This window comes from Vanellus vanellus (assembly GCF_965231255.1).
Source record: "Vanellus vanellus genome assembly, chromosome: 6".
NCBI lineage: Eukaryota > Metazoa > Chordata > Aves > Charadriiformes > Charadriidae > Vanellus > Vanellus vanellus.
The window spans coordinates 36,591,353-36,606,745 of NC_138911.1; the positions used below are offsets into that span (position 1 = coordinate 36,591,353).

At 38.5% G+C, this 15,393-nt stretch overlaps 1 protein-coding gene across 1 annotated transcript in view; it reads left to right on the top strand.

The window, feature by feature from the left end:
- Nucleotides 1–15,393, top strand: part of LOC309673780 (formin) — a gene marked incomplete at its 5' end in the record, with an annotated part of 142,110 nt that overhangs the window by 23,668 nt on the left and 103,049 nt on the right. Inside the window, one exon of the mRNA XM_082485644.1 lies at nt 1,410–1,471. Coding sequence (XP_082341770.1) covers nt 1,410–1,471 — 62 coding nt within the window. The remainder of the gene's footprint in view (nt 1–1,409; nt 1,472–15,393) is intronic.

Sequence of the window (15,393 nt, forward strand, 5' to 3'; positions counted from 1 at the left end):
TATCAATTCAGCTGCTTGCATATAGCTTCCCCTGCGTTTGAAAAACATAGCTTTGCATTAAAAGCTTCCCTGTCATACACATTTCAGGGTGATGACCAGGTTATCTTTCCTTTCATCTTTCCTCCATGTGCTCTCAAGAGAAAAAAGGTAAAACGAAAAGAAAGGAAAAAGCACCTAAGCAGTGTAACATTTTACTGATCTCGTGCTTTGGTCCATGCTTTGATGTTCTAATGCTGTATTATTGGTTCTACTGTTCCAAGGACCATGCAAACCCCTTAGTGTTAGAGAACAGTGACAGTAAAATTTGAAGTCTTTAGATTATTTTCAATCCTTGTTTAAATTAGGATTTGATGCCTTTTCTAGTTGAGGATGCAGAAGCCAAGCCAGGGAACTGGAAATACACTTTTGGATGAATTGTTATTTGGAAGCAGATAGAAGTGGGGCTTTGGTGGTCTAAGAATGAACTCCAATTGCTTGTTTAGGAGGGCTGTGGCTTCTGGGACGATGTCTTACAGAAGCCAGGCTTCTCTTAAATCATTACATAGCTGTAATGAAAGGTCTTCTCTTTCTTTGTCTGGCCAAATGCAGCCATGGTATGGACTGAGGGAAACCATAGTGTGAGATCCGGGTTCTAGAGGTTCATTTGGCAAATCTACACCTAAATCACTAAACCTGTGTAATCGATGCCCAGCCTCCTCATTTTTTCATTGCTGATTTAAATTTCTCTGGCTTTAAGTTTTATGCTTTCAATTTTGTTATACCTTTGGATTTTGTTATATTCTCGCTAAATGGAAGAGCTATTTAGTACCCTGTGAAGGTACTTACGCCCTGTCATTAACTTCATCTGATAAAATTAAGACAAAGAACTCTTTGTACCTCTTGCTGTTGGGTACTTTTCCAGGTCTTCCTTTGTATTTGTGATTGCTCTTTTATCCGATTTGCCTGTGTATAGTGATTGTATGTTTACAGTTCAGTTTAAATAATCGTATTTAATGGGTGCTTTTTTAGAATTCAGGTGGGTGTGTGCACATGCATGTGTGTATGCATGCGTGTGTATGTCATAATGTCCTGTCAGCTCTACGTTTATCTGAAAAGCCAAGTAAAATGAAAGTTTCCTCTTGTTATTTCAGTCTGACGAGTCTTCCCCCCATTTTCCTCTCTCAGCATGGAAGACCTCTTTGTTTTGTCCTCTGCTCTCAGAAACACCATGGAAAATCTGGTCATGTGGATTTAGGAAATAATGCTAGTTACTGTGTTCAGATTTTCTTTTCCGTCACCATTGTAAAAGGTCTTCTATTTGAGAACCTACATCTGCATTCTGGACCCAGTGGTGTTATATGAAATATACTATGCTGAAGATGGCATATTGTTTTCTGACTCTAATGGAATGTGCTTTTTTATTTTTACAGAGTACCAAGCTGCCATTTTGCATTTAAAGAGGGAACACAAAGAAGAAATTGAAACATTAAAGGTATACTCCTGTAATGATTTTTTTTCTTTCCCTGACTTGAGTGCAGTTTACAGATTTCAGTAGTCTAAGCATATACTCTCCATCAAATGTTAAGAATTTAATTGTTTCTTTCTTAAAGTTGTGTTCAGGTGACTGCTAACTCAATTAAAATTTACCTAGTTAAAATTCATACATGCACTCATGTATGATGACAAAAAGCAGTTTTAGATGTTTCCCATTTGTAGTTTTGCTTATTCTTGTACTCTTAAATTGTTTGCTCTAACTCAGCCGTGTAGTACTTTTACATTTGCTTATTATATTAAGGCTCTGACATTTGACTACTCTTTCCCAGTAAAACATGCTTCTGTAGAAACAGTTTTCTGTAATTTTAGACTGAAAAATAAGCATGGTAATTCCATTTGTGAGACTCCCTGAAATTTTATATTGAACAGTCTTTATTGATACAATGATCGCAGCCCAGAAGGCTGGCCATATCCTTGGCTGCATCAGAAGAAGTGTGGCCAGGGAGGTGATTCTGCCCCTCTATTCTGCTCCGGTGAGACCCCACCTGGACTACTGGATCCAGCTCTGGAGTCCCCAGCACAAGGACATGGACCTGCTGGAGCGGGTCCAGCGGAGGGCCACAAGGATGATCTGAGGGCCGGAGCACCTCTCCTATGAGGAGAGGCTGAAAGAGTTGGGGCTTTTCAGCCTGGAGAAGAGAAGGCTCCAGGGAGACCTTATAGTGGCCTTCCAGTACCTACAGGGGGCCTACAGGAGAGCTGGGGAAGGACTTTTTACTAGGGCATGTAGCGATAGGATGAGGAGGAATGGCTTTAAACTGGAAGAGGGCAGGTTTAGATTAAACATTAGGAAGAAATTTTTCACTTTGAGGGTGGTGAGACACTGGAACAGGTTGCCCAGAGAAGTTGCTGAGGTCCCATCCCTGGAGGTGTTTAAGGCCAGGCTGGACGTGGCCTTGGGCAATCTGGTCTAGTGGGAGGTGTCCCTGCCTATGGCAGGGGGGTTGGAACTAGATGATCTTCAAGGTCCCTTCCAACCTAGACCATTCTATGATTCTATGATATCTGGTTTTGTAAGAGTAAATTTGACCAACTGTCTGATTGTCAAAATCAGAAATAACAAAATTTAATATTAGAACTCACTTTCCCTTGGCATGATAGACTCTGCTAAGCAAAGTGAAATGTTGCAGGAAGTTTTTTGTTATAAAAACAGGAACTTAACTGGCAGTATAACTTAAAGTGAACTTGTTAAGCAGTTGTGGTTCAAAGAAAAATTATCAGCATCTTCCTTTTCTTGCCAATTTTGATATATTCTTAAGCATAACTGCACCATGTTCTAATGCAGGTCCATATGCTAAGTCCCTAGTATACAAGACATCAAATATGCAACATCCTGTATTTTCTTTGTCATCATTAAGGCAAGTAGAATGGAAAAACCCATATTTACCAACACAGGGAGTCTGATGATCCATTATATTGATCCATTCACCTTTTCATTAGGCAGCTCACATATAGCAATCATCAGACTAGTACGAGTACAGTGTTTGTATTACACAGAGTATTTGTGTCTTTGTGTCTGCAGGACAGGACACAATGGACGTAAACCCTACGAAGTTGAGAAAGCTCAGTGAGGTCTTTGAGTAGACGGGGTGGAATGATGGTAGCAGCTTGTGGAGTGGACAGGAGAGGCAAAGACTGTCTGGTGTGTGCAGCATCTCTTAAAAGTCAGCACAGGGAAATGCAAGCAAGCACACAATATAAGAAATACAGAGTGTAAGGGTAATGCCCTCTTCTCGTATGGTGCTTTTTGTTTTGATTTTGTTTTGGCAAGTCTGATTTTCTTCATTGTCTCTTCCTTGTTGCTTCTACTAGCATTGCTCGATGCCCTTTCCTGAACAGTGTGCTGCTTGATTTTTGGGCCTCAGCCCAGCCTGGTGTAAGGCATCAGGTTCATAAAAGATGAATAGTGACTAAATTACTGAGAAATGTTGCCCTAGTATACCATTTCCAGCAATTAGCGTTTTGAGGGTTTCCTGAAACAGAGTCTGCACACAGGCTGTGGTATATAGTACTGATGAATAAATTATAGTATCACATGCTTCCGTGACTTCTGAATGCTATGCCATCTGAGTAGTGTTCCTGTTCTTTTTCTGTATGTCCTTGACAATGAATTGCTTGTACTAGAATGTGACCCGTCATAGATGCATCCTTTTTGTTTGTACAGTTGTTTTGGTGCTGTTTATTTCTCTGGAACACGTAGAATGCCATGTGAAAATTTCTATATAGTGCCAGACTAATAATCTAAAAAACAGGCTGAAAATATTGAATTCCTATATTCTTAATATGTCCTGTGTCCAAAGAAGGTCAACACTGAATTATTAAATTTGTGAAGAGAACAACAAATCTTACTGCAGCATGTTGTTTGTTATGGTGGGTGAAATCTGAAGGTCAAATGCTGCTACATGGTCCTGCTGCTTTGGCAAATCATAAATTGTTAGTTCTGCTTCTAAGTTTTAGTAGTTTTCTAAATGAAAGGGTGTCATTTAAAACTTTTTTTGTCCCCTTTTTTAATAGCCTGTCTACTTTAAGAGGTACTTTCTCCTATGTCCCTGATGTTCAAACATTCTAAAGAACAATTTTTTTTTCTCCGCATCTCTGTTGTTAGCCTTTATTATTTTGTCTTTAAATTCAAAGGAGTTTTTCATCGACGTTGTGATTAATTTAAAAATTACTGCTTTTCCCTGAAATCGCTTCAGTCTGAATATTTAAATATAATAGCAAAGGGACATGATTTTTGTTCATTCTTTATGTTACCAGAATTTGCACTGGTAAAATGGAGTGCATTAGAGAAGGCCAGACATTGTCTGTGTACTCTCTTTCTTGTGGCTTTTCATTACTTGAAGGAAGGGAAAGATATATTTTAAGATAAAAAAAAAAAAAGTATTACTATATGCTGCTGCACCTGTGGAACTTTACATTATAAAATTTCATATGGGAATGCATAGCGAAGAAAAATTGTGTCATCGTTTGATGTAATAACTTGTTGCATTTTGTTCTTTAAGGGTATAGCAGAAAAATATGGCGGTAGGTATCCCAACTATTAGAAAAGCTTGGCTTAAATGTGATTTTGTACTATGCACTGAAAGAATCTACAACCAGAAATTTCTCTGAACCAGTTCTCTTGCAAACTCTTCCAGGTCCCATGTCTTGTCTTATGAAGAAGGTTCATTTTCTCTGTAAAAGACTGGGAGTGAGACCCTTATTCTTTGTTATTCCTAAAATGCCTAGAAAAATCTTAAGGAGCCCTGGAAGGTGTGTGTAGGGGAAGGTTCTCAAAAAAAAATTATTAAACTGTCCTCTGAAGGTGAAAGCAAGCAAAGTTATTCAGAATCTGTCCTTTGAAACCTCTATATAGTGGCTTATAAGTGAGAGATCTCTTTACTCTTTAGCAATAGAAAGTATCCTATACTTCTGTACCATATCTTTTGGAAGCTATTTTTCTCCTTGACTGTGTAAATGAAATTCCTAATGGATTTTTATTCTTTAAGATTTGTTATTGCTATGTTTGTTTCCTATAAACTTCATATGGAATACCCAGAGTACAACCAGGGCTTTACCCAGACCACCAGTTTGAAAGGGTTGGTGCTGATTCTATATACAGTTGAAGTTGCAGCAAATGTAGCAGTCTTGAAGGATGTAAAACAATCACTGGACAGGGAGAGTAAATGACAGTATTGTTTTTATTTTATGTTGCCATCTTTATGTTATCACACTAACTTGAAGCTTTGTTCCTTTTTATGATGTCAGTTGAAATCAATTCTAGTCACATAGCATGCATATTAATTTAATTGATTGCAATGTTTATTACACCAAGTCAATTTTTAAAGAATCTGTACCATGTCATATTGCATAACAATCAGAATAACTCATGACATCTCTTAATGGGTTTAGTAACGTACATAATTCAAATGAATCACCCACATGAAGATAATCTGTAGAAAGGGTAATATAGTAGAGATAAATATTTGGTTTTACCCATTTACATTTCACTACATTTACTAGATGCTGTGTTCAAAGCATTTATTGAATTTTTCACCTGTTATTTACAAAAAATTGAATTTTATATTTTTAAGACAAACTATTTCTGTTCACTGTTGAATTTTTAACTTTTCCTGTTCCTCCCGCTAGATGTCAGCTAAGTCTTTCAGAAGAAGTTCCCAAAGAGTGTCACAGCTTCGCTATATGTGTGCAAGTTTCATACTTGCTTCTAAATTGTGAGAGTATGTGTGGTGGTAACATCCTGCCCACTATTTGTGGATCTGGCACAGTCTTAGTTTTAGGTCAGAAATTAGATTGCACATTATCGAACTAGAATCAAAGTTGCTCAATAGATACGTGGTAGCTGTCATCACCTTAATAGTATTTTTCCCTATAGAACCAAGTCTACAGTATCTAATAACCAACTAAGTAGATGACAACGACTTAACATTAAATCAAAATATTGTAAATAGACTACTGACATCTGAAAGGAAGGAATTAACGTGAAGGCAGTATTCTGATTGCAGTACTTAATAGTTAATCCAACACAGCTGCACAAGGGTGCAACGTACTTTATTTTTTTTTGTCTGTAAGTTCACTTGATAAAATGAGTAAAAAAGTTAAGTTTTTTTCCCTAATTTCTCCTTCTTCCCTTTAGCACAAGGATACCAAATATGCCTTTGCTGTCCTATGACTCTGTACCCTATGCATGGGTCTTTCTCTCTGATATCTCTTCCACCAACTCACATCTTTTACATATTTCCAAACTGAGAAAAATAGCGCCTTGAGCCACTAATCACAGATTTTTATAATAATATCACTATATATTATATGATGCACGTTATGTAATATACTCTATAAGACAATAACAGATATTTGGTAACAATAAAGTATAAACTATAGATAGCTTGTAAATGATACAATAAATACTATATAATAAAATAATAGTTCTACATCTCTTGAAATATTTCATTGCAAATTTTAGAAAGAAATGCCTGTAGTTGCATCTAACACAGTCACGAACATATTATTGAAACTCAAGAAATGATGAACAGTAATGCAATTGATGTAGAACTGCCCGTGACATTATGAAAGAACAGGCTGGCCTCATTTAGAGAAGAATGTATCATGGGCTGTTCATAGTGACCTTTGTGGTCTCCTTAGTAATGTTTGCATTTTTGTGAAGGTTTCAAGAGCTGAAATGTAGAAGTGGGTAGAAAGTAATTTCCTTTTCGCAGAAGAACTTGCTTAACTTTGAAAACAATTTCATATCATAAATTGAGATTAAAGATCAGTGCCTCAAAGTGCCACAGAAAGAGATAGAAAAATGTGGAAGAAAAAGGATGTGAAAGGAAAGCCATAACACCAGTCAAAATTGTCTGATAATTTCAAAATGATTAATTTTTATTTTGCAGTGAGACCGCAAAGCCATGAAAACGTTTTCTCAGTTACTGAGAGAAGTAATAAAGCTTTGCCTATGTGACAACCTTTTCATTCTTCTACAAATCTGTTTTCACATTCCTCATGCTTCACAAGTCCTTCCCTGGCCCTTTGTCTTTTCACTTTGCCATTGGTTATCCCTCACGGTCAGTGTGCTTCCATTTGTGAGTGCTTCCATTGCTCTTTCATTATGAGTATAATCAAAGGTGCTGCTTGTCTCTGTTACATTTTGAAATTTTTAGTTCGACTGTGGGAGGCAATGGTAAATAGTGTTGAAAGCTGTTGTGTTTCAGAATGCTTATCAAAAAACTCTTTTGTAGAAGTGGGTGATTTCACTTTTATTTTGACGATTTAAAACATCTTGTACTTATATGTAAAGGTGAAATTTCATTTCAGCTTCAGGAGGAACATTAGAAACTAGATGCTTTGACACCAAATCAAAACACTTTAAAATATTTGAATTTGTCTAAATCTTCTCTTTTGTAGATAGTCTGTTACAACAAAGTGGATTTTTTTTTAACAGATTCAATTGAAAAAATTCTGACCTGGATACTCTTAGGTAGTCATCTTTATCATTCCCTTCTGGAGAAAAAAAAAAAATTCCCCCCCACCAGTTTTGTGTGTGTGTATGTGAATTCTTGCATAGGATAGGGATTTCTCAATTTGTCCAATGAGAAATAGTGTTGAGAGCTTTGAGCCACAGTACTTAACAGCATTTAAGTAGTGGATTATGTGCTGACTTCTGGTAATAAAATTTTGCTTCAGGGTGCTGAGATTGTTGTTTTTAACCTTTACAAGATGAAATGCATCTGTAAGGTGGCTAGCTGCTTTGTGTGTTCTTCACTGGATTTTCATGTCCCAGCATGCACAAACAGAAGAAAATCTGTGTCATGTATGCTTCTGTATGGTGAAGTGGAGTTGCAGCTCAAAGGAGCAGCCAGGGTCAGCAAGGGTTTATTAGTCAGTCTTTCCTAATGAGCTGTTCAGGCTTTTCAGCATTTCCATGTGGTGTTACTGATGAAGGTCTCCCAGCTTGCGGTTAATTATCGATACTACTCTTGCCTAACTTGAAATGTTTCAGTCTTTTGTGCTTAGCTGCTAAATATATGGTTTCACCACTGTGGGTGTACTGTGTGTCTTTATGGATCTTCTTCTTGGCTACTTTGTCCTAATGAAGGAATTCTCCCTGTTCAATGCAGAGCCTCTCTGCAGTGCAAGACAGTGAAAAGAAAAAGATTGAGAAAAGCATAAAAAATATTAGAAAGAAGAAACTGTAATCCTATGAAATTGTATTAAAATATCAATTTCAGTACTCCTAAGGCTCTCAGACAGTGGGAGCAAGATTATCTTTAAAGTATGTGTTTCCTGCAATAGAAAAATCCCGGCAGGAGAAAAATCACCCTGTAATGAAAAATTTGCCTGGCCAGTGCTAGTGAAGGTAAAGGGAATGAAAGCAAAGGACAAGAGCAATAAACCAATAACTTTCTACAGGGTGCATACAAGCACACAAAGAGCTAGCAAGAAGTGCTTTAATTTCTTTGGAACCACTTGTTAAGAATTGCATCTTCATTCAGAAAGGAAGCTTGGAATGATTCTTCATGGTGTATGAAGATATTCCCCAGTTCAGTGCTTAATTATGTTTTAAAAACTTGCACATTATAATGCCTATATTCATGTCATACTCTGTAATCAAATTCTTAATGAAATTTTAAGTATCTCTGCTGTGCTCTGATACTTACATTAAGCAAAACTCTCCCCCTCCTTCTCCTCCACTGACTTCCTGTTTTCCATATTTTTGATACGAGTGCTTTTGATCCTTATTTTCCTTTAATCATATGATTAAATTGTGTTTGTATTCTTATCAGATACCTTGAATATCCAGGAAGGCTCTTCTTTCATTGTGTTGCTTTTTTTTTTTCACTGCTGCTTGCCATGTCTTATATTGCCTCTCTATTATTTTCATCAATACAGTTTCACTGTAGGAACTTGGATTGTTTCGACTTCTTGTCAGCTGCAGAATGCTGTTAATTCCACATGTTGATCCAAGGATTCTCCTGTTTATTTAAGAAGTTTCATCAGACCATATTCCATATACTGAATACAGTGGAAATCTCTTTAACTCTGTTTCAGCACATGGACACGCACTTGCTATTATATAGTTAAAATGTGCATAGCGATCAACAAGATAATTTATAGCCTTAAAACTTCACCAAGACTGGGTTCCTGCTCAAATTTACACACATTACAAAACACTCTGCTTCATTAGGGCTAAAATGAAACCCTTCTAAAAAAATGCATTATAACCCCCTGCATTTATCATAGTTTGTGAAAGTTAATTTATCCCCTCACCTTGAGTAAATATGTTAGGCACTCAGGAGAATAAAGTAGGACACGTACTGTGAACATGATGACATTTTATGTTGACGCATTTGGAAGACCTCTGTAACATAGGAAAGAATTGTCTACAAGAGAAATGAAGTGAAATGTCATCATGGGAGTATAAAAGCCACTAAAAATTAAGTAGTATCAATGTTATCTTACTATTTTGATCTTGAAAACATGTACCCCGTGCCTTGTTGTCAAAATTATCTGCTTTTTGAAATTTACTACACCAGGTGTTTGTTTGAATCTAATAATTGTAAGCCATTTCTCTGCATTAAATACATTATTTTCCTGCAACTTTTCCAGTTTAAAAAATTTGGCTCTAATGTTCCTGTTTTAGAACAAGGACAAATTTGTCAAGGATGAACATTTTGCTGATAGAGGGAAAATCTATCTGAAATTGGAAGTTAAAACTTTTGAAACAAAACTATTTTTTCTCATATTCAATGAAGACTTCAGATTTTAGCAGTGTCCTGGTTTGAGGTAAAACAGAACCAATTTTGTTCAGTAACTTCGCTTCTTAGCTGGGCCTCTTCTCACTACTGAAATTAACTGCATATTGTGCAGTCAGCGTTCACTCTCTCAGAGTGATAAGACCGATTGTTTATAGCCGATGCCCAGGCATGGCATGCAGAGAGGCTCCTGCTTATGCTTATTGCTATAACCCCCAAGGCCAACCAACTTTGTTATTTGCCACGTTGGAGGGTCAGAAGTGGAAAAGCATAGTGGGGTCCCACCCGCAGGGAGGAGCGGACAGGACAGGTGGCCCAAAACTGACCAACAGGGTATTCCATCCCATCTGCCTCATGCTCAGTATAAAAGCTGAGGGATCAAAGGGTCACGGGCTCTGCCTTCAATGGCCGACGTCTGAGGAGGACTCTGTTCATCTGCCTGTGATCCTGATCCTGAATCCAGATCCGGAATCCAGTTCCCATCTGTCCAGCCTGGGACTGCCCCAGTGCCAGCCGGTGACGTGATTGTCATCTCGGGAGCTTGATACGGTTTTGTGTATATTTTTCATTATTTCTTTTTATTTTATTATTAATATTTCATTAAAGTAGTTTAGTTCCTTCTAAACTCATAAGTCTCTTTTTCCTCCTCTGCCTCTCTCTTTGAAGAGGGGTAGAGGGGAGCATCTGTCGGTCCCGTTTGGGGTCCCTCGGGTCCCCAGTGGTGGATTTGGCCTAAACCATGACAAGCAGCTTCTGACTTTGGAAATGACAGCTCATTGTACCTATTGCATCTTCTAGTTCTGAACAAATGTTTAATGTGCCATTTCCACAAAGCCACAGATCATACCAAAGCCACCAGAGTTGTTATAAAGTAACACTGGGGCAAAAGAACAAGAGGTAACGGGCACAAACTTGAGCATAGGAAGTTCCACCTTAACATGAGGAGGAACTTCTTTACTTTGAGGGTGGTGGAGCACTGGAACAGGCTGTCCAGAGAGGTGGTGTAGTTTCCCACAATGAAGACGTTCAAAACCCGCCTGGACGCCGTCCTGTGCAACCTGCTGTAGGTGGCCCTGCTCTGGCGGGGGGGTTGGACTAGATGATCTCCAGAGGTCCCTTCCAACCCTGACCATTCTGTGATTCTGTGAAAACTGAGTTCCACTAATTAATGGGTGCCACAAGTTACTCTCGGTTAGGTGATGATCACTCTTCCAAGGATGCTTTGAAACTGAAAGCTGAGACCCTGTCTCCTGACTCCCTTTTTGATGATGAGGCAATGTGAAAGAAAAGCCACTGGAATGTGAAGCAGACTACAAGAGCTGGAGAGATGTATGGAGATGTGAGAGGTGGAGCTTTATGTAGAAAACGGTGAGTAGAGATACTAGGATGAGACTGGCAAGCTGGAGGGGGAAGGAAATAGTATGGAAGTTAAGACAGAAAACTGTAGGATATAGGTTGCAGAGACTTGGATCCGGGCATCATGATACAGGTTTTAATTGTAAGTCGACATTTTCCACCAGAGTATGTATCCTAGAATGAATGCAGTCTATTCAGTATTTGGTTTTATTTATGTTGGTCAGTGAGTAATACCCTCCCTTGTGTATCAAACAAAATGTGATCTGAATGTACATAGTTTCAGTATGGATTTCCAGTGTCACAAGTTTCAGTTTGTCAGGATGTTTCATAAGTATAAATTTGATTTTACAATATGTATTCAGATAGGCATTCATTATTAATTAGTGGAAGTGGTCAACACGGATTTACCAAGGGTAAATCATGCTTGACCAATCTGATAGCCTTCTATGATGTTGTAACTGGTTGGCTGGATGAGGTGAGAGTCATAGATGTCATCTACCTTGACTTTAGCAAGGCTTTTGACACTGTCTCCCATAACATCCTCATTAGGAAGCTGAGGAAGTGTGGGCTAGATGAGGTGACAGTGAGGTGGATTGAGAGCTGGCTGTGTGACAGAACTCAGATGGTTGTGATCAGCGGCACAGAGTCTAGTTGGAGGCCTGTAACCAGCAGTGTCCCCCAGGGGTCAATACTTGGTCCAATTTTGTTTAATATATTCATTAATGACCTGGATGAGGGGACAGAGGGTATCCTCAGCAAGTTTGCTGATGATACCAAACTGGGTGGGGTGGCTGACACCCCAGAGGGCCGTGCTGCCATCCAGTGTGACCTGGACAGGCTGGAGGGCTGGGCAGAGAAGAACCTAATGAGGTTCAACAAGAGCAAGTGCAAGGTCCTGCACCTGGGGAGGAAGAATGCAAAGCACCAGTATAGGTTAAGGGTGGACCTGCTGGGAAGTAGTTCTGAGGAGAAGGATGTGGGGGTCCTGGTAAATAGTAAATTATCCATAAGCCAGCAGTGTGCCCTTGTCGCCAAAAAGGCCAATGGAATCCTGGACTGCATAGGGAAGAGTGTGGCCAGTAGGTCGAAGGAGGTCATTCTCCCCCTCTACTCTGCACTGGTGAGGCCACAACTGGAATACTGTGTCCAGTTCTGGGCTCCCCGTTTCAAGAGGGAGAGGGAACTGCTGGAGAGAGTCCAGCGAAGGGCAACTAAGATGATTAAGGGATTAGAGCATCTCCCTTATGAGGAAAGGCTGAGAGAGCTGGGACTCTTTAGCCTGGAGAAGAGAAGGCTGAGGGGAGACCTTATTATGGCGTATAAGTGTCTAAAGGGTGGCTTGAAGGAGGATGGAGCCAGGCTCTTTTCAATGGTTCCCAGTGACAGGATGAGGAGTAATGGGCACAAGTTAGAACATAGGAAGTTCCGTTCAAATACACGGAAAAAATTCTTTACGGTGAGGGTGACAGAGCACTGGCACAGGCTGCCCAGGGAGGTTGTGGAGTCCCCTTCTCTGGAGATTTTCAAGACCCGCCTGGATGCAGTCCTGAGTAATGTGCTCTGGGCAATCCTGCTTTAGCAGGGGAGTTGGACTAGGTGATCTCTAGAGGTCCCTTCCAACTCTGAAAATTCTGTGATTCCATGATTATTATTCATACTTTATGCACAGAGACCTAAGGTATAACAAATTTATTGGGATGCTTACATTTGCATATGTGTTCATATCACAGTTAATTTTTAACTTACCTTGCAACTATGAATTGGATCCCAGAATCGCAAATAGTTGCTTAGAAAATAAGGTGTATCGTTGGTTACCACTTGAGAAACAGTGACTAAAAGGGCTTGTGACTCATCTTGCAGGAACTTTGCTGTTTGAGCAAGTATAGAATCTCCTTTTCTAGGTCAGCATTATTGTGCCTTTGTTATAACACTGTTGTGTCTCTTCCTGAGGTTCCATGCTTTCTTCATTATATACCGTTTAACTTCAGCGCACATAACACAGAAGTCTTAAAAGCTCACAGCTTTTTCGTAATACATTTTTTGATTATTGTTTGGAATAACTCCCATTGTGTTTGCTGAATGAGATACTGGTTCTGTCAAAGAGAAAGTTTCTGTGTAGCTGCACTACATGGAAACATTGATGGAGAGAGAGAAAATTAAGATTGCTCTGGCAACCACACTTGTAGTTTTCTCTTTTGAGTAATTGACTAAGGTTGTTTTTTTAACATGTTTTTGTGTGTGCAATGTTTTCTTCAAATCCCACAATGGGAATGTCTAGAATAATGTGATTGTGCATAATTAGTATGTGGTATACATTAGTTTGAAGTAGGTAGAATCATAGAATCATAGAATCATAGGGTTGGAAGGGACCTCTGGAGATCATCTAGTCCAACCCCCCTGCCAGAGCAGGGCCACCTTAGAGCAGGTTGCACAGGAACGCGTCCAGGCGGGTTTTGAATGTCTCCAGAGATGTCTTTTACGCAATTACAGAGTCATTTCCATAATTGACGTTCAAATTCTATTTATCCAGGTAGAATCACTGGAGTTCATAAGCTGTATCTTAGATAAGTATAGTGGTATCTTTATCTGCTAAGTCTAGCAAAAAAATCTCTACAGTGTTAAAAAGAAGACTGGTTATAAACACAGTGTTGGGTTTTCTTCTAAGTATTGCCTGATTGGCGAGTATTTAAAGACCGTCTTCTGTTTTTACCACTAAAGTTTATGATAGTATCTGCAGAATTGGAAGCTGCTTAGTTAAACTAAGATAGAAGTCATGAAAGTAACCATGTGTGTGTACGATCTCCTCCTATACTTTGCTTTGACAAGGATATCTGCAGTTTCAGTTTTCTCTTTAATCATTATAATTGAGGCAAGTAGTATATTGTCAATATGAAAAAAATCTTTTCTATAATGAGGTTGTGAGGAAAGGAATAGATTTTTTTTTTGTCCTTCCATAGAAAGTGTGTAACTTAATGAAAACTGTTGTTTTCTGAATGTGAAGCTGAATGTGAAATTAACCTCTGACTTCATTTCCTTTGCTATGGCGAAAGAGGTAGTATTTTTTGTAGTATAATATATTTTATGTTGAGGGAAGGACTGTTTCACCAAGCAATCCATTTGTTTTGACGTGTTGAGGTCCTTTTTTACATCACGTGAGGAATGTGGTAATTGTAAGCATCAGAGAATTACTCTTTTAGGTGACTATGTTCCTTAAAGTAAAATTGAACCTCTGTTGTTATTTTGATATCTGGTGTCAAAAAGGCCCCAGAAAATTAATTTCCCTCCATCGCTAGGAAGTGAATGGCTTGCTACACCTCAAAATCTTTTAGTTGTTTTCATTGCACATGTGAACTCTCTATATATTGGTGGAGAGGGTAGTCATATAGAATATAGTCATATAGAATTTTAGTCAAAAATGATGTTCATACAGAATGAAAATCTTCAATTTCTAAACGCGTAGTTACTTTATTTTATTTGCTTAGCAAATTCACAGCACTATTTGACTGAATATTTCCTATTGAAAAGTAGTATTCATTGTTGCCCATTATCCTATAGATATATAACTGTATCTTTGCGTATGTTTTCCATGTGCTGTACTTACTTGCTTTTTGTTTCGACTTTTGCTTCAACCAAATCATTGGTTGCAACTTCGCGGAATGTGATATATATTATTACTTTCCTATACAGTTACCAAGCTTTCTTATAATGGCTTAATCTTGGAGTCTGGTTGCCAAAGAAATTAGTTCTTTATACTGTGAAGCAATGTTGACAGTAAACTCTCCTTTCCTCTCCACCCCCTCCCCAAAAGAAAAGGAAGAAAAGAGAAGGAAAACAAGGTTGTATTACAATTCTGGCAACATCAGCCACACTAATAAAATCAAATTCAATGTTGTTTTACGACTTTGAATTTATGTGACTGCACAGGATCAAAGGATTTGTATCCCACTGGACTGCAAGGTCTATAGTTCATGGCAAAAAACCTCATCAAAAAGAACATTTTAGTAGTAAGGCTTTTCATTTTAATCAGCCACAGTAATAAAAAAGCTGTTAGGTGTCCAAAAACATTCTCCCAAGATCAGAGACAACTTGCTCTCTACTACAATCGGTTTTCTTATTGGATCCATACTGCCTCTGTAGTTTTTGTCACTGAAACTTCATCTTCAACTTGTTTTCAGCCATTTTTTGCATCGTTTTCACATTTCACATGGCAAATCATTATATGTATCAGTAAAAGTAATGATACGTATGATTT